This window comes from Lynx canadensis, chromosome C1, assembly GCF_007474595.2.
Source record: "Lynx canadensis isolate LIC74 chromosome C1, mLynCan4.pri.v2, whole genome shotgun sequence".
NCBI lineage: Eukaryota > Metazoa > Chordata > Mammalia > Carnivora > Felidae > Lynx > Lynx canadensis.
Window position 1 is genome coordinate 30,784,370 of NC_044310.1, and position 25,627 is coordinate 30,809,996.

Genomic DNA, 25,627 nt, shown 5'->3' on the forward strand with positions numbered 1-25,627 from the left:
GATCCACACAGTCAGCTCAGAGCCTGACATGGGGTTCAATCTCATGACCCTGGATTCATGACAAGAGTCGGACACTTAACCAACTGAGCCACCCTGGTGCTCCAATGAATTTTTTATCAGTGCTTATAAGGGATATTGATCTGTAGTTTTCCTACTTGTAGTCTTTCTTTGGCCTTGGTATCAGAATAGTGCTGGCCATATAGAATGAGTTAGAAGTATTTTGTCCTCTTTGATTTTTTGAAAGATTGAAGTTAACTGTTGGAGCTATTCCCATCCAAGCTCTCTTCCTTACTGTTATTGATAATTCAGATGAAGATACCTTATAAGATGGTGTAGTAACTTAAGATTACCTCATAAAAGAAATATATGAAAATTTTATTCAACTTCACCAGTAATGAAAGGATTGTTAAATTGAATAAACAAAATAATTGTATTTCCCCTATCCAGTTGACCCTCAAAAAAATCATATTTAGATTGTAATATACAATAATTGTGACAGCTCCCAATCTGTCACTGTCTAACACTAATGATAGGAATGTAAATTGGAACAAATTTTCTGGAGCAGAATTTGGCACAATGTAAAGCTTTAAAAATTATGCATCTTTTGACCTAGCAATCCCATTTATAGGATATTATCCTAAGAAAATTGTCATGAAGAATACATGCAAGAAGTTAGAGGAATGCCTTCAACATTATGTGTGACAGTACAAAGTTAAAAACTATAATGTCCAGAAAAAGAGAAGTGGGTAATAAATTGTGATACATACACAAGCCTGTGCAACTATAACATACTGATGTTGGGGAAAATGTTACAAAATAATGTATAGTATGATTCCATTAAAATGTTTCTATTTAGGCATTAAAACCCCCTCAGATTTAATATTACCTGTTAACAGTGGTCTGTTTCTGGGTGGTGGTAGTGTGGATTCTTGATATTATTTCTACTTCTCCATCTCTCTATTTTTTAAACAGTAAATGATACTAGTTTTAGGACAACACAGGAAAAGGTATTCTGTTAGAATTGAAAATGGTGCTTGCCTCAGCAGCACATACACTACAATTGAAAATGAAATGAAGCAAGAAACCATAGTTAAATCTTATGACAGAATCAGTATCTAAAAATAATCTGGGTAGGCTGGGATGATGGACTGAATCCAATGAAATTTAATCAGGATGGATGAATTAGGTAGATAAGATAGAGTAATAAGTAAGTCATATTTCTGGGTTTGAAAAACCAACTATACTCAATATGGAAAGTGTGAAGTGGAGCCTGATAGCAACGTATGTAAAAGACTTAAAGGTTTTAGTTGACTCTACCCGCTTTTTCTGTGTGAGCAGCCAGCCATTTTCCTCCCCTTCCATTTCATCTCACACCCAGCTTAGTCTCTTCGTGGGAAACCTCCAGTGTTTCCTCACCAAGTGACGTTAAGTCTTGTCACCATTTGCCCCCATCTGTTCTAGTCATCTTTTCTGACTGTTCAAGTTGCTGTCTATTTGGAGTCCTCCTGTTCCTCTCCCTTTTGCTTTTTCAAACTTGAGCCATACTTCAGAAATCAGACTTAGTCTTGTTGGAAGCCTGTCATAGTGCGATCACATTTTACTCAAATTTATTTTAATTCTGGGAATTTCTTATGTTGAGAAATTAAAATCAATAAGGTTTCTCGCTTTATGTGCAAAATTTGAAATAATGCAAATCTCTTCTGTTAAAAGTGACATAATTTCCTTTTGCCTTGGGACATGCAGCCTTAACAGTAAATACCTTTTTTCATTTCTTTGTGAGCTACCAGCATTCTAAAGTGTGGGGCATTAATTAGCATCACTGCCGCAAAACCTTCCCAGAAGCAGTCACTTTAATGATACTACAAAATATTAAAGACAGTGCTTAGGGGAAAAAAGGAATTTAAAAGCAACTTAAAGGGGCACCTGGGTGGCTCAGTTGGCTAATAAGCATTTGACTCTTGGTTTGGGCTCAGTTTATGATCTCACGGTTCATGAGTTTGAGCCCCAGGTCATGCTCTGTGCCCACAGCACATAACCTGCTTGGGATTCCCTCCCTCTCTCCCTCCTTGTCTCTCTCAAAAATAAATAAGCTTAAAAAAATAAAAGCACACTTAAAATAGTTGTAGAATTGTGCATTCTGAGAAGACATGCAGCAAAGTGATGAAGTGTGGGCTCTGGAGCCAGGTACCTCTGAATTCAAATTTAAATTCTGAATCCTGCACTTAGCTAGTGGGTGACTTTGGGCAAACAACTTAATCTGTGTCTCTGCTTTCTTATGTGTGTATGTACATACGTTTATTTATTCGTTTTGAGAGAGAGACTGAGCGAGCAGAGGAGGAACAGGCAGAAAGAGGGAATGAGAGAATCCCAAGCAGGCTCTGCACTGTCAGCGCAGAGCCTGATGCAGGGCTCAGACCCATAAACAAGATCATGATCTGAGCCGAAATCAAGAGTCAGATGCTTAACTGACTGAGCCACCCAGGTGCCCCTCTTTGTTTCCTCACTTTAAAAAAAAAAAAAAAAAAAAAGGAAAAGATTTTATTTTTAAGTAATCTCTATACCCATTGTGGGGCTCAAACTTAGCCCTGAGATCAGGACTTGCATGCTCGATCGACTGAGTCAACAAGGCACCCTTTTGTTTCTTCAGTTTTAAAATGGGCTGGGGACACCTGGGTGGCTCAGTTGGTTAAGCATCTGACTTTGGCTTAGGTCATGATCTTACAGTTCATGAGTTTGAGCCCCACATCAGGCTCTCTGCTGTCAGCACAGATCCTCTGTCCCCCATTCTCTCTACCCCAACCCCATGTACACACGCTGTCAATAAATAAATAAATAAAAATAAAACTAAAATAAAGCTTAAAAAAGAATAAATAAAATGGGCTGATGATAGGGGCACCTGGGGGACTAAGTCGTTTAAGTGTCTGACTTTGGCTCAGGTCATGATCTCATGGTTCATGAGTTTGAGCCCCGCATCAAGTTCTGCACTGGTGGTGCAGAGCCTGCTTGCAATTCTCTCTCTTCTCCCTCTCTCTCTCTGCCCCTTCCCCACTTGCATGCGTGCTGTCTCTCTTCTCTCTCTCTCTCACTCTCTCTCTCTCAAAAGGAATAAATAAACTTAAAAAAAAGGGGCTGTTGTAAATTGTGTTAGTAGCATGGAAAACTCCTAGGAGAATACATAGGTAATACTGTGTGCTCAAAAATACTATGAGAATTCCATTGGGAATATTTCTATTAAAGAAAATAGTGTTAAACCACTTGAGTTTTAAATTACAGTACATCCCTGCATAAAATATGACTATTTTGTAAGAAATGCTCCCTCTTTGGGGCATCTGACTGGCTTAATTGCAAGAGCATGTGACTCTTGATCTCGGGGTCATGAATTTGAGCATGTTGGGCGTAGAGATTACTTTAAATAAATAAACTTGAGAAAATGCTCCCTTTTAGATAGTTTCTCGGAAAATAGGATGTGCCAGTCTCTTTGAAACCATGTAGTGAGGAATGTAGATAGAATTCAGATGAAGGGAGATTTTTTCCCCCTTCATTGTAAGCATAATAATTGTTCACTAAAGAAAATTTGAACGTGGCTGGGTGACTCGGTTGAGCATCCAACTCTTGATTTCAGCTTAGGTCATGATCCCAGAGTCATGGGATCAAGCCCCAGTCAGGCTTTGTGCTGAGCATGGAGCCTTCTTGAGATTCTCCTCTTCTCTGTCTTCCCTCTCCCCTGCTTGTGTCTGCACTCTTTCCAAAATAAAAATTAAAAAAAAAAAAAAAAGTTAAGAAAAAAGAAACTTGGGGGTGCCTGTGTGGTTCAGTTGGTTAAGCATCCCACTCTTGGTTTTGACTCAGGTCATGATCTCCCAGCTTTGTGGGTTTGAGCCCCTCATCCCTCGTAGAATTCTCTCTCTCCCTCTTTCTCTGCCCACCCCCACCCCCAATTTGTACTGTGTCTCTCAAAATAAATAAATAAACTTTAAAAATAAAATAAAATAATTTTAAAAAGAAATTTGGGAAGTTCAGAAAAATATGAAAACAACAAAAAAATTGTTCATAATGCTACTGCTGTCCCAGTGCTAACCATATTAGCATTTTAGTTGAGTTCCTTCTAAGTTTTCCCCTGTGCATTATTATTTTTTTTTAATATACATATATGTTGTGATTATAGCATACAGAACTGGAGGGTATTTAGCCTGGAGAAGTAAACGATTGTAGAAGTCCAGATGAGTCCATAGTAAACTATGTTGGGGGCCTGGTCAGGGTCACTAGCTATAGAAGTAAAGCATAGGGGTAGGAAACAAAAGTATTTCTGAGGTTGAATCAACAAACTGTGGGGTGGTGATTTAGTTTTTTAGCTCTGGCTCCTGAAAAGAGGCAGATGGAACATAGGAGGAAGAGCATATCTGCTGGGGAAGATGTTTGTTTTGGACATGTTGAGTTTGCGATTTGAGTAGGACATTCAGATGGAAATGTCTAATAGTCAGTTGAGGTTTTTAACAAAGACTTGAGAGGTAATCTGCCTGGGATATGCATGAGAGCACCCCAGTAAGAGTGTTTAAAATCATCAAAGATGGCGCCTATAGAGATGCACGTGTATCTGACCTCTCAGTATACCTTTCTGTTTAAGGGCAGGAGTAGAATTTCCATCCTTACTACTCAGCACAGTATTACCACATAGTAGGTGTTTGTGGAATAAATGAGTTTATTGAAACAGAGAGGGGACATTAATTTGGTCTCTGTAGAATCCTAATGAGCTTGAGGAAGTGATATTTATTATTTATCTTCCCTTTCTCTTTCAGTTTTCTTGGTGTCTAAAATAAAATTTCTTTTTAAAAAAATTTTTTTTTAATGTTTATTTATTTTTGAGACAGAGGGAGACAGAACATGAACGGGGGAGGGGCAGAGAGAGAGGGAGACACAGAATCGGAAGCAGGCTCCAGGCTCTGAGCCATCAGCCCAGAGCCCGACGCGGGGCTCGAACTCACGGAGCGCGAGATCGTGACCTGGCTGAAGTCGGACACTTAACCGACTGAGCCACCCAGGCGCCCCTAAAATAAAATTTCTAAGGAGAAATAAGACCTATTTTTCTTTACTGCTTCTGATGGAATTTTGTTTACGTGAGATACTTAAATATTATTTGGATGGCTGTAATTCAGCTTAATCTTGAATTTTTTTAAAAAGGTGATTGTGAGAAAAATTGTTCAGTGAATCTTCAAATGCTCAGAGTATGTCATAGTGGATAATGTTAAGAAGATCTATTTAATTGGACTAACACATAAGGATGAAAAGATTTAGGAATATAAAAATATATAAATCAGTATAGGGCAAGCTATAAACATAAATATCCATGGGGTATTGAATCTTTGAAATTGTGTAGCTTGTGGAAGTCTTCATGAAATGTGTCATAAGATACTAGATTGGTGGCAAGAGCATTCTTAGTGGGAAGGTGGACTGGAAAGACCCACCTCATCTGTATGCATTCAACCCTTCCCTTTGTATACTTTAGGTAGCAGTTGGTTAATTTGCATGTGTGGTTTCAACTGTCACACTGTTGACTCATTCTGAAAGCTCCATGAGGATAGGCCCCCATGTCTTTTCCCCCCAGTACCTAACAGTGTAGGTTAGAGTAAGCTATCGGTAAATATTTGTCCAGTGAATAAAATGATGAATGGATTAGCAAACATTTAGTGAGACTTGAGAATGTTCTATGGGGGTGGGAGTGGGTGAAGAATTGTTAGTCCTGTAAAGATTGAAAACACATAATATCTGACCTCAGGGAGCATAAAATCTGGTATTGAGTATAAATTTATCAAGCTCTCTGGTTTAACCAATGCAGACAATTAAGTAATTTGCTGACCTGAAACAGACTTTGTTTGTAACATAGATTTTAATAAATTTCTTAAGAGAGATTCTGTGAATTTTTATTTATATAACAGATAATCACATAATCTCCATTCCTTTTGTGTACTCATTTAGCTGCAAAAAGGATTGTTGTGGGCTCAGTTTTAAGAACCTTTGATATTATTAAGTTTTTATTTTATTAAAATTTGGGATTTCTTTTAAATATATATTTTTAATGTTTATTTATTTTTGAGAGACAGAGACTAAACAGGGGAGAGGCGGAGAGAGAGGGAGACACCGAATCCGAAGCAGGCTCCAGGCTCCAGGCTCCGGGCTGTCACCACACAGCCTGATGCAGGGCTCGAACCCATGAACTATGGGATCATGACCTGAGCTGAAGTTGGACGCTCAACTGACTGAGCCACCCAGGCGCCCCTAAAATTTGGGATTTGATTAAATGAGGACATAATACTCCTCTGAAAATACAGAAGGAGCTCATATCTAAACTGTGATAAAGAAGCAAGAGACCGGGGCGCCTGGGTGGCGCAGTCGGTTAAGCGTCCGACTTCAGCCAGGTCACGATCTCGCGGTCCGTGAGTTCGAGCCCCGCGTCGGGCTCTGGGCTGATGGCTCGGAGCCTGGAGCCTGTTTCCAATTCTGTGTCTCCCTCTCTCTCTGCCCCTCCCCTGTTCATGCTCTGTCTCTCTCTGTCCCAAAAATAAATAAACGTTGAAAAAAAAAAATTTAAAAAGAAGCAAGAGACCTAATTGAATTGGTATACTAAAACAACTGGCTTGATCACTCAAGTATGCAAAGACCAGATAATCCAATGTGTTAGCTAAGAGTTTTACTATATATGGTATAATTGTTTATGATGTATTTCCTTGTAAGTTTTTTTTTTTTTTAAGCAATCAAGACTAGTCAGTTCTTAATTATCAGAACTGATATAAGGCCTTTTTAGAAACTGAAGCTGCAAAAAATCCAGTGGAATCCTGTAGTGCTACTATAACTATTTGTGGTTCTTCACGCAGAAAAATTAAAGTGAAGACAGGAAGTTAGGACTTTTTGAAGAAATTATACTGGGGGTAATGAATTCAAATCATATGTAATTCGCTCAAGATAAAGCTACCCTTTGAAAATAAGACACTGGTCCAGTCAGAATGTGTATTCTGAGGGAAAAAACTTGTATGCTGCCTATGCATAATTCAAGTGGTAACCTAACTAGATATATCAGTTGAGCATAAGCAAAACCTAAGCAGTTGTTGGAAGGAAGATATATATATTAATAGAAGAGAGCACAACCCTGTGGAACTTAGAGTCCCCAAGCAAGAATTTTGCAGTGATTTTCTAGCATTGTCCAGAGAGAACATAAGCCAGCTTTCCACCATCATTTTAACAAATTCTTCGTGTTGGACACATGTAATTTATTAGGCTTGATTGTAGTTCCATTTTCCTTTGTTTTAGATTTCATACTCACCAGATACACCCTCTTAGGTAACCACGCTATGGGTAAGGCATTACTCTGGGTGGTAATATGACTGTCTCCTATTATAAACAAATAAATTGGCATTTGGCCTATATGTGGATTTTTAAAAAATAAACTTCATTGAAAATAAAAATATAACATCATTCTTTCATAAATTGGTTGGTGTAAATTAAGCCTAATCAGTTCTATGTGTGCAGAGAAAAATGGATTTTTAGAGCTATAGAGCTGAGGGCCATACTCAGGAATAAATGTCTTCTTGTAGAAGGCAGGAACCATAGTCCTATTCTCATATACCCAGTGCTTACTACTGGCTGGTGCTCAATTTAATCTATTAATGAAACTCATTATTGAATTTCAGAGATCATAACTCCAGACTTCTAGTGAGAATAACTATAGAGATTTTATGGCTTTACCTTTAGATTTATTCTCATGTCAAAAGAGCAGTTCTGGCTTTTCTTTAATTCAGCAGAAACAATTCATTAAATGATGAAAATAGAGTCTTCTCGGGGTGCCTGGGTGGCTCAGTCAGTTGAATATCCAACTCTTGATTTTAGCTCAGGTCATGATCTCACAGTTCATGGGATCGAGCCCTGCATCATGCAATTTGTTGACAGTGCGGAGCCTGTTTGGGATTCTCTTTCTCCCTCTCTGTCTGCCCCTTCCTTGCTCATACTCTGTTTCTCTCAGAGTAAGTAAGCAAACATTTAAAAAAAAGAGAGAGAATAGAATCCTGTAAACAAATGAGAGGCTAAAAAGGCAAATAAAAGGTGTGTGCATTTGTTAGAAAAAAGGGGAGTGACAGTATTTGAGAACAAAGACAGTCTGTTTCATTGTTTTTATTTCTTAAATAATTAATACTCTAATTTTATTTTTTAGACCTTATTGCAGTACGCAAGCAACAAGAATGCCTCAGAACATATGGTGTATCTTCTGGAGGTATATCGACTTGCCATCCAAAGCTTTGCCAGTGCACGCCCATATTTAACTACTGAATGTGAAGATGTCCTGTTAGTGCTTGGCAGATTAGTACTGTAAGTTTAAGTACTTAAGTCACTGTTAAAATTGAGTACTTCTGGTTGTAATGTTTGCTTGACTTTTCTTTACTATGAAATCACATTATTCAGAGCACCATTAAAGCCATACCTTTGAATGAAATTTCCTTTGCTCTGAGCCTTCATACTCTGGTTTCCAGGAAATAAAGTGCAAGCAAAGCTCCAGCCAAACAACGTAATCTTTAAATGCCTCCAGAGTCTCTTCTACTCAGGCTTAGCATCCAAGAATAATACATTTTCTCTCTGTTCTTAGGTATAGATCAATTTAAGTGACAGTATCTGGAAACTGTAGTGGTCTTTGAGGATCACTTTGTGGAGAAATACTCTGAAATTCTACAATTCAATTACATTATTTGAACCAAGAATAATTTTATTAGCGGACAATATCAGGATATAGTATAAGATTGCTACCCTGAGTCCATGATAATTTAGCTGTTGTTTTAATATTTGGCTGTTGTAGTAACAGATAAAATTACACCTTTAATGAAGTTTTCATCTGCAAATTGAAAAGGTACAACTATTCAGTTTTTAGATTGGTTTAGCTTACAGATTGTTTGGAAGGATTCTAGTCTGGGTAGTCTTGATTTGTTAAAGACAAAGAATTGGCCTTGTCAATATTTCTGCTTCCTCTGCAAGTGACAAGAATCTATATAGATGACAGTTACAATATTTATCTCTTTATCAGCTGCATTGACAATATTTTGCTCCTATTTTTGTCTTCAGGAATCAGAATGGTTCCTATTTGTGTGCCCTCCCCACATCCTAATAAAACTAAATAAAACTGCTTGCAATATGGTTTCTAAAAGGAATATATTATTACCGACTTCTAAAGCCACAATGTAATTATAAAGATGCCTGGTTTTTCTTTATTCTCTTTTTTAAAGTTGAAAAGCCAATATAACAGTGTTGAAGAAAATTTTGAAGAGTGAGAAACAAATTTCAAATAATCTAAACAAATGTAAAATGTATATTCAGTATCACTGTTGTACTGTATTTGATTATGCTTATAACTACTATAACCACCTTTGTATATTGACTTCATTATTTTATATTATAGGAGCTGTTTTGAATTATTGCTTTCAGTGTCTGAAAGTGAACTGCCATGTGAAGTCTGGGTACTCTTCCTTCAGTCTCTACAGGTGAGTTGATTTGGGCTCAAAAAAGTTCTCTGTTTAGATATCCAAGACACTTAGTTAATTCCTCCCAGCAAATAAAATTGAAAACTTGGAAGAAAAACAAGCATACTGTATATTAATTTCATGAAATTTTGAGAAAGATGCCTTCCAAATGAAGGGGGTGTGTTAAAAATTGTTTTATTCTTTCATTTGGTTTTGTTAGCCATTATATAGCTTAGGAATCAACATAGAAGTTTTCATTATTCAAAAACAAAGTTTTAGACAGAAAAAAGCTATTAAAAATGTAAAGTTGTATATGGTTGGTTGTAAGGTAGCAGTATTTGGATCATTCTTTGTACACTTATCTAGTAATTTCCCTCTAACATTAGGGATTATGTCTAGCAGTGTAAGTCTCTCAAACAGCCAAAATAGTCATCATAGATTCTGTTCATGCATTTTGTTTGCAGAAGAGCTCCATTGGCTCTCATATTGGCTTGATTATCCACTTTCGTAAAAGGTGAGCAGCACATCAGAAAGTAACGAGTTGTGGAGGAGATAATAGGATAGGAGGAAAAGCAAGTAAAATGCCAGTAACAGGAGGCAAATTTGCCTGTTACTGACAGAGACCGAAAAACTATTTAAAAAAAAATAGTTTGTTATCACTATGTACTAAATACTGCTCTACATTGTTTTGTGTGTTTTGTGTCTTTTAATGTGTTTTGTGTCTTTTAATCAAATTACAAGCCTATAATGTAGTGATCATTTGAATCCCCATTTACAAATAGGAAGACTAGGCATGGAGAGTGTTGATTAGCTTACCCAAAGTTACACCCAGATTTATATCCAGAGCTTGTTTTGCTAACTGCTTCCTCGAGGACATAACTCTGTAGTAGCCCAGACCTGTTTCGTGTAGGCACAAGTAAATATTTAGATGTTAACAGACATACTTCTTTATCTGGCAGTTTCTTTCTTCTGGGGTGTATAACTCAAAATGAAATGATAACAGTGTTAATCTTTTTCTTTTTGGGGAAAAGAGGATTTTTTTCTCATGTCTTTGGCCTGTTTTAATCCCTATAACAGGGATTTAGCACCTATGGGTGCTAAAATCATCTCTCATACATAACACACTGATTTTGTTATGCTGTGTTTTGAGGCTTGCCAGTAGTTTTGTCCTGGCATACAACAGTCTAGAAGGGCAAATCTCTCTATTCTTGTTAAGGCCATTACTATTATTTATATCAGTATCCTTTGCAGAGAGAATACTGTCCTGTTTCTTCATTCTTTTCTTAGATTGTATGCACAAAATACTTGCCTTTCCCCTACACCTGTGTAACTTTTTCCAGTATTTATCATACAGGATATATTTTTGAATATGTGTTCAATAAAATAAATGTAGTAGAGGTACAGATAAATGTAAGACGTGGTCCCTGTTGCACACTAAAAGGTAAAACCCTGAAGTTTTCTTATTTTAGTGATAAATGAACAAGGCAGTAGATGGTTTTGAGGAAACTTTTGGTAAGAGAACAGTTGTTATCAGAGCAGGCCACAAATAGAACACGCTCATTCCCTATTTTCAGCTTGTGTAACCCTTCCACGTCTTTTGCCTATGAATATGAAAATACATCCTGAAATGAATTTCCTAATAAACAAAACCGCAATCCTGTTTTTTGCAACTTTTTTTAAAATTTATTTATTTTGAGGGAGAGAATGAGCAGGGGAGGGGTAGAGATGAAGGGAGACAATGAATAAGAGCAAACACATTAAAATTTCAGAATATGGGAACAACCAGTAATCCTCACTAGTAATAGTGGACATTGGAGACATATACTTAATCATTTATGTCAAGTTAAATTTCTGACTCCTTTCTCCTGACCCTTTGTGTACATAAATATTTTAAAGAACAAACTATTGGCAATTATATTTTGTTTTCTGAGGAGATAGAATGATAGCTGATAACCTAGACTTTCCATGACATTTTATATAGAGCCACTTTTCATTTAAAAAGTCTTTTGAGGGGCACCTGGGTGGCTCAGTCGGTTAAGCGTCCAACTTCGGCTCAGGTCATGATCTCGCAGTCCGTGAGTTTGAGCCCCGCATCGGGCTCTGTACTGACAGCTCAGAGCCTGGAGCCTGCTTCAGATTCTGTGTCTCCCTCTCTCTCTGACCCTCCCCCATTCATGCTCTGTCTCTCTCTGTCTCAAAAATAAATAAACATTAAAAAAATAATAATAATAATAATAAAATAATGTCTTTTGATAGAAGAATTTAAACAATGAAAAAATTTATCAGTTGGCATCATTAAATTAATATTTCTATTAGAAGGAATACATTGCCTTTGTGAATACCATGGAACACTTTATTAAAAAAGTTTTAATGTTTACTTTTGAGAGAGAGAGTGTGCAAGGCAGGGCAGGGGCAGGAAGAGAGGGAGATAGAGGATCTGAAGCAGGCTGTTTGCTGACAGAAGAGAACCCGATTGTGGGGCTCGAACTCACAAACCGCGAGATCATGACCTGAGCTGAAGTCTGGCGCTTAACTAACTGAGCCATCAAAGTGCCTTGTGAATACTGTGGAATCTTTTAAAAGAAAGCTATTAAATAGCCTTAAAATAATTTAGTAATTGGACAGTTGGGTGGCTCAGTCTGTTAAGCCTCCAACTTCAGGTCATGATCTCATGGTTCATGAGTCTCATAGTTTGTGAGTTCAAGCCCTGCATCGGGCTCTGTGCTGAAAGCTCAGCCTGCTTCAGATTCTGTGTCTCCCTCTCTCTCTGCCCTTCCTGGTTCCCACTTGTCTGTCTCTCTCTCAAAAATAAATAAACATTAAAATTTTTTTTTAAATAAAATTATTAATGTGAGGTTGTAAATTGAATTATGGTCATAATTTTACCTAAGGAGAATTTAGGAAAACATTTATTTTATTTTTAAGTTTATTTTGAGAGAGAGAGTGTGTGTGAGCATGGGAGGGAAAGAGAAGGAGAGAGAATCTCAAGCAGGCTCTGTGCTGTCAGCACAGAGCCCGACACGGGGCTTGAACCCACAAACCATGAGATCATGACCTGAGCTGAAACGAAGAGTCAGACACTTAACCAACCAAGCCCCCCAGAAACCCCTAGGAAAACATTTTAAAGGTGCTCTTTAGTGAAAATACCCTAGTTTCTTTTTTTTTTTTTTTTAAGTTTATTTTGAGAGAGAGAGAAGTGGGGGGGCAGAGAGAGGGAGGGAGAGAGAGAGAATTCCAAGCAGGCTCTGTACTGTCAGCAAGGAACCTGACACAGGGCTCGAATTCACCAACTGTGAGATTATGATCTGAGCTGAAACCAAGAGCCAGACTTTCAAATGACTGAGCCACCAGGCGCCCCTCTAGTTTCACTTTTAAAAATAAGCAGAGCTTTGAGGATGGTTTTTTTTCCTGCTTATTTCTCTTTTGGAAATCTAAGTTCCTTTCATAGACATTCAGATACATTGAAAAGGCAAAAAATACATTTTATATTGCTTATTAGTCTGTTTTCTGGATATGCTGTTTTTTGTTTTAGGAGTCACATGATGCATTATTGGAATTTGGGAATAATAACCTACAAATATTGGTTCATGTTACCAAGGAAGGAGTGTGGAAAAACCCAGTTCTTCTTAAAATTCTGTCTCAACAGCCAGTAGAAACAGAAGAAGGTAAGCCATAAAACTTTACTGACTATATTGAAGGAAGACTTAGATCTAAGAGAATTAGAATTCATTTATGGCTTAAAATTTTGTAAATATCACCTGTGTATCCCTACCCAGTCTGTTTTCCTTTGAATAGTAAAAACTAACCGTTAGCATTTAATGTCTCCCTAGTCTTTAGTATATGGTAGAGCTTTGCTCGTGTTTTGTTCACTGGTTACTACAACTAAGGACCATGGAAAAATTGCTTTTTTATTTTAAACTTATGAAATAATTGGAATTTAGCATTTTGTAGAGAAATGCAAAGAATGAAAATTTTATTTACAAAATTGTCAGTTTAACACCAGAAGATTTATGGAATTGAATTGGTATTTGCATTTTAGACACAAAAAGTTATTTCATTTGGTACCACGACCAATTGTGATTTCATTTGCTTTAAGTTAGTAGAAAATTAAAAGGATCACATTCTGTTAAGTATGTTTCAGGAATAAAAATGGGCTTCAGAAGAGTTTTTATTTATACTTTTGGTATATCTTTAACTTAGGTCTTGAACAGACCATTTGAATGTTGATGCCTTAAAATATCCTAGTTAGCTTATTCATTCACCAAGTTTGACAGCCTACTGTAGACATGCTGTTTGGGTTTTCCGTATAGTGAGAAGATTGGCAAGGAGGGTACTTAGAGTTTTCTCTTGATCCCTTTCCTCTGCTAATTCTCCTGCTTATTAGTCACATTGACAAAAGAGGAAAAGAATAAAGGAAAGAGCTGTTAAATAGAAAAGAGGTTGGTTTTATTGTTTTCTGTTCAGGTTCCCAGTGTATGTCATCCCATTTGTGGATATAGGCAAATGGAGGCTAAAATATCACCTTTCTTATTAATATAAGTTGCTTAGAGGATAGAGCCAAATAGTTTCAGAAGAATCCCAGAATTAGGCAGATCCCAGTCCAGATAAAGTCTGACTAGGGCAGAGAAGAGCACTTATTCTGTTACTCTCTAGAGGCAGGCCTAAGCTCAACAGGAAGAAGGCTAGAGTAGCATTAAATGTCCCCACTTTATTTTCCCTTGATGTACGAGTCAAATACATCACCCCACCTCAGGAGTTAACAGTACTTAATTTCTTTTCACATAGAAAAAAATCAAGAGATGGAGAGAAGCACTGTTCACCTAACATCTTGTGGTATCCTATCTATTCAGTAAAGATGAAGTGCCCACTATCTGTAAGACTGTGCACAGAACAGTGACATGTCTAAGGAATTATTCTGTGAACTAGCATATAAATGGTGGGCAGCCTATATAGTCTGCCTGCTTTCTCAGTTGGCCCTGACTCTAATTTCAGGTCAGAAGATTAGAAAGCTTTCTTTAGGGGAGCCTGGGGGGCTCAGTCAGTTAAGCAGCCGACTCTTGGTTTTGGTTAAGGTCATGCTCTCATGGTTTGTGAGTTTGAGCCCCACATCGGCCCCTGTGCTGACAGTGTGGATGGAGCCTGTTGGATCCTCTGTCTCCCTCTCTCTGCCCCTCCCCTGCTCGTGCTCGTGTGCACGCGTGCATGTGCTCAAAAATAAACATTACAGAAATTAAAGAAAGCTTCTTTTATAGCCCCACTGCCCTTTGTAGCCCAGGTGTTAACATATATTTGAAATTAGAAAGCAGTGATTATCCTCTCGTTGATTCTCTTCTGTTCAATGATGTAGTCATCAGAAGCATAAAAGTACACATTTTAAGCCTCCAAGGAACTCAATAAATGCTTTTCAGTTTATTTTTGTGGATTTAAAAAAAAGATTTATCAGGGTTTTGTTTTTCCTGCCTTGAATTCTTGAATTTTGTGACCTCTCCCCCCCCCCCCCCCCCCCCCCCCGCCCGAAGTTTATTACTGAAGTATGTAATGAGTATCGGTTGTTGGCACTTCTGCCTGGCATAATCAGCAGGGAAATAGCAGGTTCTCCCACCCAGATTCCAGCCCAGGTACTGAAGGCCTTTCCACCCCAGGCTACCCCAGCAGCCTGCCACAGATGATGGGGATGGCAAGACCAAGCCCAGCTAAGGTCTCACTCGTAGTTTCCGTCCTGAGCTCCAGGAGTCACAAAACTACCCCTCCTCACAGTGGCAATGGCAGCAGCCACCTGGATCCAGGTAACCTACAGACTAGGAGACCTCAGCTACCATCAGTGGGGAGCCCCCACTACCATAATGGAGAGATTCCATCTACAACTCAAAGGACACCCAGAACCACCATCTGATATCTGCCAGTTTTGCCAACTGACCTGTACCCTACCCACCTACCCAGCCCCCCCGCCCCCGCCCTTTCCCATAACTTATGCCAGTAGGAGACTCAGGAGGGCCAAAGCCACAGTCTTTTCCTTTTTTTCTCTCTCCCCTCCCAAAGGTTGAAGGAAGGGATACATCCTTGTTCAGAGTCACCAACTCCTTTCCCAAATCAGGCTGATAAGGAACCAGCTCTTATACCTCCTCCTGGTTGTTTTTCTTTCCCACCCCAGTTTATTTTTTGTGTCCCTTCTGCCCCCTACCTCGGAAGCCATTTTATGAACTGTCAGGTGCCACTTGAGCCTTCCAGTAAAAATAAAAACAGGCTTTCCTGTTAAAAAATAAAAAAACGGCTGTTTTTAATTGGACCTTAAATGTTAACCATTTTTTACGTGATGAAGTATCATGATGTTTGCAGTTTACTTTTAAATGGTTCAGGAAAAGAAAAGCGAAGTAAAGAAATGACAAAACAGTTCATTTGTTGAATCTAGATGGAAGAAAGGATATATGATTAAAAATTATTTTATACTAAAATGACCAAAAAAATACAGAAAGAGTCCCAATTAGGAAGGGGATTTCTATACTTTATTATATCATTTTTAAATATTGAATGTATGGATGGATTTCATCTTAAAAAACAAAGTTAAGATACATAACTTGAAATGAATTTATCTATAAAGCTTATTTATTTATAAAGTTTATCCATCCTGAGAGAGAGAGCACAACTGAGGGAGGAACAGAGAGAGAGAATCCCAAGTAGGCTCTGTGCTGTGAGTGCAGAGCCGGATGCAGGGCCTGAATTCCTGAACCATGAGATCATGAACTGAGCCAAAGTCAGCCGCTTAACCACCTGAGCCACCCAGGTGCCCCTGTTTTTTTTTTTTTTTTTTTTAAATGTTTATTTTTTGAGAGCATGCAAGGGCCTGAGCAGGGGAGGGGCAGAGAGGGAGAGAGAAATCCCAAGCAGGCCCTGAGTTGTCAGCGTAGAGCCTGACGCAGTGCTTGAACTCATGAACTGTGAGACCATGATCTGAGGCAAAACCAAGAGTCTGGATGCTTAACTGACTGCACCACCCGGGCAGCCCTGAAATGAATTTTAAAATGCAAGATTGGTCTGTATGTTCAAAGTCGATATGGTGGTTTAACTATAGTACATTGAGTAAATTAGTTTTACCTCTATAATTTAGAGTGTTTGTTACGTGATAAGTACCATATTAGTGCTTTCCATATCTTATTTAGTCCATAAACCAGGTGAGACATTACACATGCCTAAGGCCACGTGGTTAAAATTGGGAGGCAGAATTTGAACACAGGTGAGGAGATATTGAAAGTTTTTGATTGAAGCATGATAACCACTCAGGTGCTAAATATATGGTTTTGTAAAACCTCTCTAATATGTAAGGCATTGTGTTTAGTGCTGCAGGGAATACAGAAGTTAACAAGACACGGTATTCACAAATTGCTGATGGTGTAGTAAGGGAGAAGACAGAAACAGATAATAGCAACTAGTATTGAGCATTTACTCTGTGCTTGGCCCTGTGCCAAGTGTCTTATCTGTGTTACGGTAGTTCATCTATGATTCATTCAGCTCTGTGAGGTGGATATTACTAATTTTTTTTTTCCACGTTTTTATTTATTTATTTTTGGGATAGAGAGAGACAGAGCATGAACGGGGGAGGGGCAGAGAGAGAGGGAGACACAGAATCGGAAACAAGCTCCAGGCTCTGAGCCATCAGCCCAGAGCCTGATGCGGGGCTCGAACTCACGGACCGCGAGATCGTGACCTGGCTGAAGTCGGACGCTTAACCGACTGCGCCACCCAGGCGCCCCTTTTTTTTAACAGATGAAGAAACTTGAGGCTCAGAGAGGTCAGTTAATTGTCCAAGGGTCTCACAGCTAGTATGTGTCAGAGTCCTGATTCAGCCTCACATTGAATGTGATTCCAAAACATGAGGTGGTAGTCTCTGTACACTGTAATCCTTTATTCCTGTAGTTAAAGAGAAAAGTAAGTACAGTGAAGGAAGTAAAATACTGTGGGAATTGTTTTTTTTAATGCTGTAAGAATTTAGAAGAGGGTGGGTTGTATAGCTCTTCAGGGTGAGATTTGTGAAAATGCTTATAGCCTTATAGGGCAGATTAGGCAGAATAGGATATTGGGGTGACAGATGTGGCAGGAAATAATATGAAAGAATTAGATTGGGAGGTTTTTTTAAATGTTTATTTATTTTAATTTTTGTGAATGTTTATTATTTTTGAGACAAAGAGACAAAGCATGAGCGGGGAAGGGGCAGAGAGAGAGAGGGAGACACAGAATCTGAAGCAAGCTCCAGGCTCTGAGCTGTCAGCAAAGAGCCTGACGCGGGGCCATGAACTGTGAACTCATGAACCGTGAGATCATGACCTGAGCTGAAGTCAGACGCGTAACTGACTGAGCCACCCAGGTGCCCCTAATGTATTTATATATATATATATATATATAGAGAGAGAGAGAGAGAGAGAGAGAGAGAGAGAGAGAGAGAGAGATCTATCAGTTACTGTTTTGGGGGGAAGAAGGCCGGAGGACTGGAGTTAGGGCAGAAAGGAGATAACTTTATAAACATTTTTTTGTGTTTCTGAATTTTATGTCATGTGCATATATGGTATTACTTATTTTTTAAAAGAATTTAAGAAACTGTACAGATCTATATATCTATATCTATATGTATATATGTATCTATATGTATATAGATATATAGATATAGATCTACTTATTTATTTATTTACACACAAGAGAACATGAGTGGGGGAGGGGCAGAGAGAGAGGGAGAGAGAATCCCAAGCAGTCCAGAGCCCAATGTGGGGCTCAATCCCATGAACTGGGAGATCATGACCTGAGCCAAAATCAAGAGTCAGATCCTCAACTGACCAAGACACCCAGGTGCCCCTGATTGGGGAGTTTTAAAAAGAATTGCTAGCATACAATAAGGATATAATAATAATTGAGGGATGGAATTGACAAGGAGGGATAATGCTAAACGTTCATTTCTGTATGATTGAGAGAATACCATTACTGAAAATAGAAGTAAGGAATGAGGAGCTATTTGAGAGGGAGATGTGATTATGAGTTCATTTTGTGGAATTTAGTGCCTATGGGACTAAAACGGAAAAATCCAAGTGAAAGTGATCTGTTTTCCAGCCATACTTTTTGACCTTGACTACATTATTAGAGTATCTGTGGAATTTAAAACCAACACACACAGACACACATTCTCTATCCCCCTCTCTCCCTCCCCAGGCTTCACCTGCTAAATCAAAATCTGCAGTTAGAGCTCTAGAATCTAGACCTTTTTGAGCTACCACAGGAAATAGGCACCTTCCACCTATATAGAATGACCTATATGATATATTTAGTGGTAAAAGAAATAGGTCCTCTGTACTCAGAATATTTCTGGAAGAAATTGGAAACAGTTATTGTTTTGGGGGGAAGGAGACTGGGGGACTGGAGTTAGGGCAGAAAGGAGACAACTTTATAAACTTTTTTTGTGTTTTTGAATTTTATGTCATGTGCATATATGGTATTACTTGTTTTTTAAAAGAATTTCAGAAACTGTACAGTTGGTTCGGATGTAAAGACTGGGCCAGTAGTTTATCCCTGTCCCCACAGTGGTTTATCATTAATACAATGATTTCCACTCCATAGATCTCATGCTTGTAGACATAGCAGCATGGGTATCATCTGAGAAGCTTGTTGGAAAAACAAAATCTCAGGTCCCATCCCAGACCCACTGAATTAGAATCTGCATTTTACTAAGATACCCCAGGTGATTCAGAAGGCACTTTCAAGTTTGAGAAACACTATTTTAGATGGAACATCTAAAGCAGTTTGTTTACTCATGACTTGTCTTGACCTACGATATTCTCACCTCTGTTCTTTAAATAATAGTAACGATGCCACACACTTGTTGAGTGTATGCTGTTCGTAAGTCGTGGGATCGTCTAGAACACTGTAAAAATCAGTGCTCAGATGCTTAATATTTAGTACTGCCCAGAGCAGCATTTTCCAAAGTGTGTACTGAACCAGGAACATATATTTTACATTATGCTAATAATATGTGTAAAAGGGTTCTCTGGTCAAATCAGTTTGGGAGACATTGGGTTAAATAAAAGTGAACAGTTTTCTTTATTGCAGGACTGTTCAGAGATTTGACCAAGGAATCCTTTTTTTTTCTAGGACTATCTCTCAGGTCTTTTGGTCGGTGGAACACACTTTGAGAAATTCCTGGTTTAGAGGAAAGAACACCACTGGCTTTGGAATCCTTGGCAAGTTACCTAATTTCTCTGAATATTAATTTTCCTAACCTTAAACTGGGGATAATAATACTTGCCTTGGTGGTGGTGTGAAGAATAAGTGAGAGGTATATAGAAACACTCAGCCTAAAGCTTGGTACCTCATAAAAGTGTTCGAGTGGTAGTTGTTAATATTACATAGGCTACTTCTTTTTCTTGCATTTATGCTTGTTGTTCATATCCATATTCCTTAATATCCTTATTAGAAAGTGAGGGAGGAGAAAGTCAAATAATTTTAATAAAGTGTTAGTAGTTTTATTAAGAGGTTTGGTGTTTAGAATAAAACTACAAATAATGTGGGAATCATTAGCAAAATTAATTTATCTTGCTATCTGCTCTGTTAGATGAGTATTGAGATCAGAATATACTTCCCAAGTTATATCAACCGAATTTTTATTCACTAAAAACAAACCAACAACAAAAGATATCAAACTATCGTCTTAACCTTGACATGTTATGAGGTATGTTATCAGACTTTCATTTTTCCTTTCTCCTAGTCAATAAATTGATTGCACAAGAAGGACCTTCCTTTCTGCAAATGCGAATAAAACATTTGTTGAAATCTAACTGCATCCCTCAGGCCACTGCTTTATCAAAACTGTGTGCAGAATCTAAGGAAATTTCAAATGTGTCATCTTTTCAGCAAGCCTATATCACATGCTTATGTTCCATTCTCCCGAATGAAGATGCTATTAAGGAGGTGAGTAAAGCAAATAAGTGCTGGTTGTCACTCACGCTTACTATGAAGTTAATAGATTTTGATAAATGTTGCATGCCAGGATGAAAACCAAGAATTATTTTTTTCTGGCTACTGAAAAGTGCCGTATTAATTGTATATAACTGTTCAACAGAGTGAATATAAAGTTATGTCTTATAGGTGGATTTGAAGGTAGATAATTAAAGAATATGCAGGTGGGTATTTATGTGCTAGGGCAATGGTTTGCTTTGAAATTTTCAAATGTAAAAGGTGTTTTTCTTTTTTTTAAAGTAATGATTTCTATATGTTTGGGAAATACAGAAATTATTAATACTAACATCAAGGGATAAGCTAAAGTAGGAATGTCACTTAGCTTTCATTTAAGGTACTTTACACATGTAACTGTAAGCAGAGAAATATGGGACTTTAGAACCTGTGAATATGTTTTGAACTATAATTAAATGCACAAGCTGCGTACCGTGGAAAATAATAAAATAATTGAATCTTTTTTAAAAATTATTTTATCAGTCACATTGCATTTTTTAACCCGAACCCTTTTCTTTAAAATGTTGGAATTCGTTTTCTCTAATCGTTTTTGATAAATTACATAGGAAAAGATGAATAATTTCTAGCTATATTCTGTCATCTACCTATAATTCTCCTAGATCTGGTACATGGATTCTCATTTTACTTCTCTGTTAAACCTTTCCTATTAAAGGTAATAATCCCAAGGATCTGATTTTATGCTGTAGTAATTCTTAAACTTTAATGATAGTTTCAACTTACAGTTTTATTTATAATATCCTACTCCAAATGCAACTCTCTCTTTCCAGCTCACTCACTCCAGGACCAAAAGTCTATTGATCCTGCTTGCCTTCATCCTCCTCATGTACTCCTTTCCCTCCTTAAACTCTGCTTTTCCATAGTCAATCAATATTATCAATCCCTAAGTTTCTCGACTGGTCTCTCCCTTAATTGTACTTATTTGACTAACCACCATCTTGATTATCTCTAAATCTTTACCTACTCTCTATCTTTTCCTGCACCATTGGGGTCAAACTGGGGTGGAGAAAACCAGCCTACTGATTTTACCAGTAATCAGTCACACTATATTTTTTTAGGCTATTTGCTCTCCCACTTTCTTTTTTTTTTTTTTTTTTTTTAATTTTTTTTTTCAACATTTATTTATTTTTGGGACAGAGAGAGACAGAGCATGAACGGGGGAGGGGCAGAGAGAGAGGGAGACACAGAGTCGGAAACAGGCTCCAGGCTCCAAGCCATCAGCCCAGAGCCCGACACGGGGCTCGAACTCACGGACCGCGAGATCGTGACCTGGCTGAAGTCGGACGCTTAACCGACTGCACCACCCAGGCGCCCCTCTCCCACTTTCATAAAGTACTATTTCATACTGTATCCTTTCTTTTCAAATATATACTGTAATGCCTTTTGCCCCATCACACTTTGCATTGATGAACTTTCTCCCTATTTCTCTGAGGAAATTGAGGCAGTTGGAAGGGGGTTTCTGTAAGCTGCTTCCATGACATCTGTTCACCTACCTGTATCTGTGCGTGCGCACCTTCTCTTCCATTACTAAAGATAACTGTATCTGTTCTCCTGCCTAAGGCCAGTCCCCCCCTGACTTCAGTATCATATCCCATCTGCTGTTGCCCCCTCAAGGATAATGCTTACAGGACTTTTCTCTACTGTATCATCAGTTCCCCCTCTACTGCAACCATCCTATCAGCATTTATGCTATTACTTCTTTCATCTTTAAAAAAGAAATCTTTAGGGGCGCCTGGGTGGCGCAGTCGGTTAAGCGTCCGACTTCAGCCAGGTCACGGTCTCGCGGTCCGTGAGTTCGAGCCCCGCGTCAGGCTCTGGGCTGATGGCTCAGAGCCTGGAGCCTGTTTCCGACTCTGTGTCTCCCTCTCTCTCTGCCCCTCCCCCGTTCATGCTGTGTCTCTCTCTGTCCCAAAAATAAATAAACGTTGAAAAAAAAAAAAAATCTTTAGATTCCACTTCCCCATCCAACGACCACCCCATTCTTCTCCTGGCCTTTCAGCATAATTTCTTGAATGAATTGTGTGAATTTACTGTTCTAACATCGTTCTCCTCGAACACATTATAATATGGCATTCACCCCTGCCAGTCTATCACATCACTAAATCCAATGATGATTTCTCAGCTTTCATCTTATTCAATCTGACTTCTTAACTTTGTCTTTTAAACATTTTTTTAGGTTTATTTATTTATTTTGAGAGAGAGCACAAGGAGGGAAGGGACAGAGAGAGAAGGGGAGAGAGAAAAATCCCTAGCAGGCTCCAAGCTGTCAGTGCAGAGCCTGACACGGGGCTCAGTCTCCTGAACCCATGAGATCCTGACCTGAGCCAAAGTCAAGAGTCGGCTGCTTAACTGACTGAGCCACCCAGGCACTTTCTAGGGTATTGCATTCTCCTGGTTTTCTATGCACCTAACTGATTAGTCAGTCTTTCTTAGTTCTAACCTGTTCTTCCTCCTCATCTCTCTGTTGAGTAAATGTTACAGTACTCTAGGACTCTGTCCTTGCGTGTCCTCTCTTTTCTACCTACAAGCATGCCCTACAAGGTGACTTCTTTTAAATCCTGTTTTTAAATACCAACTGTTGTCTGCATCTCAAATGTTTTATCTCCAGCCCAGTCCTCTCCTCTGAACTCCAGACTCACATATCCAGCTACCTAATCACTATCTCTACTGGTATGGCTAATAGCATCTCAGACTTCATATGTCCATAACTAAGCTCCTGATCTACCTGATATTCGGGCTTTGTTTTTATGCGCTTTCTTCCAAATGAAGTCAGTTGCTGTCCAGTCTCAGTGTTGCAGGTGAAGGGGGGAAGGTAGTGAATAACCAGCTACCATTTTTTTTTGAGTCCTTACTGTATGTTAAATGCTATGCTGAATGCTTTATATATATTTTGTCACATTTAATTCTCACAACTCTTAACTCTATTTTTATTGGTGAGGAAAATGAGGCTCAGATCAAGTAATATGTTCATGCTTACAAAGCTTAAAGTGGTTAAGGTGAGATGCAAACCTGAGTTTGGTATACTACTACTACTAGTATTAAAAATGCAGGATAATATATATCATCCTAGGTGATAAATACCTAAGGGTTTATATGCCGAATGCTGTGTTAGGCATTGTGTTACAAAAATTAATTCAGAAACTTCTGAACTGACCTACTTGCTTTTTACTCTCACTCTCTACATTTTATTCTTACCAAAATTAACTAGAATAATATCTTTAAAACTTAAAGTGGGGTCATGTCACTCCCTGATCAACAGCTTTCCATCTTTTTCATAATAAATCCAGAAGGCTTTATTCTATGTGTCATGGCTCCTGGAGACTTCTCTAAACATCTCTGACAGTATCTTCTACCATGTAACGCTCATTGCTCCATAGCAATTTGCTGTTGTTTGAACAAACCAAACACATTCCTGCCTTAGATCTTTGTGGTTGCCATTTCTTTTGCCTAGAATGCCCGTCCACAAGATACTTGGGATGGCTCGTTCACTTAACAGCATTCACATCTCACTGCAATATTGCCTTATCAGAGACCTTCTTCACTGTCCCATCTAAAATAGTGTCCTATCAGGGTGCCTGGGTGACTCAGTGGGTTCAGCATCCGGTTCTTGATTTCAGCTTAGGTCATGATCTCACCATCGTGAGACTGAGCTCTGGGTTGTGCTCCATGCTGCTGTGGAGCCCACTTGGGATTCTTTCTCTCCCTCTGCTCCTCCCCTGCTTGTGTGCATGCACACTGTCTCGAGTAAAGAAAAGAAAAGAAAATTTATACTATCCCCCTTCTCTGTCCTTTTTTTCTTAATACCTGTTATCGTTATTATAAATATATAGACGTCCATCTAAAATGGCCTCTGTCACTCTCTGTCCCCTTACTTACCTGTTTCTTCTTTATGTTTATATTACTACTTCTGTTAGACATCATATTTGCTTCTTTTCTGTTTCCTCCCACTAGGTTGAAAACATTGTAAGGATGAAGACATTGGTTTATTCACCACTATATCTCTACATTCTGGAAGAATAGTTAGCAGCGTAATGGGCATTTATTCATAAGCGACTAACTATAAGCCCATATGCTAATTTTTTTATTTGCAGTGTTGGGAAGGGTAAGGAGATGGGAGACTGCTTATCTCTAATAACAGTTGTAGTATTTTGTGTTAAGGAAACCTAATCAGAGTTAAGTTGTAGTAATGGTTACATTCAGCACCTGATACATGCCAGAAAATTTCAGAAGAAGCAAAAATGCTAGATCATGGACTTGATTCCTCTTCATTCTATAATAATAACAACTTTTCCTTTAATGTCTCAGCCTTTGTTTATTTAAAACTTTTGTTTGTAGCATTGTGTGAGGTACTGACAAAAACAGAAGGGTGTGTATGGCTTACTTTGGTTGCCAGAAACAGATACAGGAAGATAAGTACTACGCTGTATGATACTGCCCCTGAATTCAATAGAAGTGGGGAGAATCTTTGTTGACTGGCATATAAGGCTTTATAAAAATTGATCCTTGATTTGGACCTGAAATAATGTTAGGGTTTGGATGGGTAGAAAGAATGGTTTGGGGATAGCTGACTTTGGTAGTGAAGGCGGAGAAATGAATGTGTATGTTGCTGAGGCCCACTAGGGAACACCTTGCCATGGCAGAGTGGGTGTTGAGGTCTTGTGAGAAATAAGACCTGTTGGGTGGGGAGAAGGGGGAGGCCTTGGAAACTCTAGTGAATTAAAACTGATTTGATGCAGTAGAAATTAGAAAGGTTTTGAAGGTGGGGATTGAAATGACAAACAGTATTTTAGGAAGCTTAGAAAGAAGATATATTAGGCTTAGAAGAGATTGATTGGAGTTAGCAAGAGGACTTAATGTCAAGAGACTCGTGAGGCCTGGGAGACTGGAAGAATGACAGTGTTCCGCTAACTGATCAGAATGGCAAAGAAGAAAGATATGGACAACAAGGAGGGCTTGGGAGAATAATCAGCTTTGTTTTGTCCATGACTTTCCTGGTTTATTAATAACAAGACAACAAAACAGGATTTCTTCCTGAAGTTACATAATTAATTCCTTTCAACAAATTTGTTGAGTTTGTAAGGAACGAAGTTAGAGGAAATGTGATTTGATTCTCTACAACAGAGGTTGGC

General features: G+C 38.4%; 1 protein-coding gene across 1 annotated transcript in view; it reads left to right on the top strand.

Moving 5' to 3' along the window:
• The window catches only part of RLF (RLF zinc finger), an 87,163-nt gene that overhangs the window by 25,313 nt on the left and 36,223 nt on the right, over window positions 1-25,627 (top strand). Inside the window, exons 2-5 of the mRNA XM_030324371.1 lie at window positions 8,201-8,355; window positions 9,434-9,515; window positions 13,027-13,159; window positions 20,236-20,438. Coding sequence (XP_030180231.1) covers window positions 8,201-8,355; window positions 9,434-9,515; window positions 13,027-13,159; window positions 20,236-20,438 — 573 coding nt within the window. The remainder of the gene's footprint in view (window positions 1-8,200; window positions 8,356-9,433; window positions 9,516-13,026; window positions 13,160-20,235; window positions 20,439-25,627) is intronic.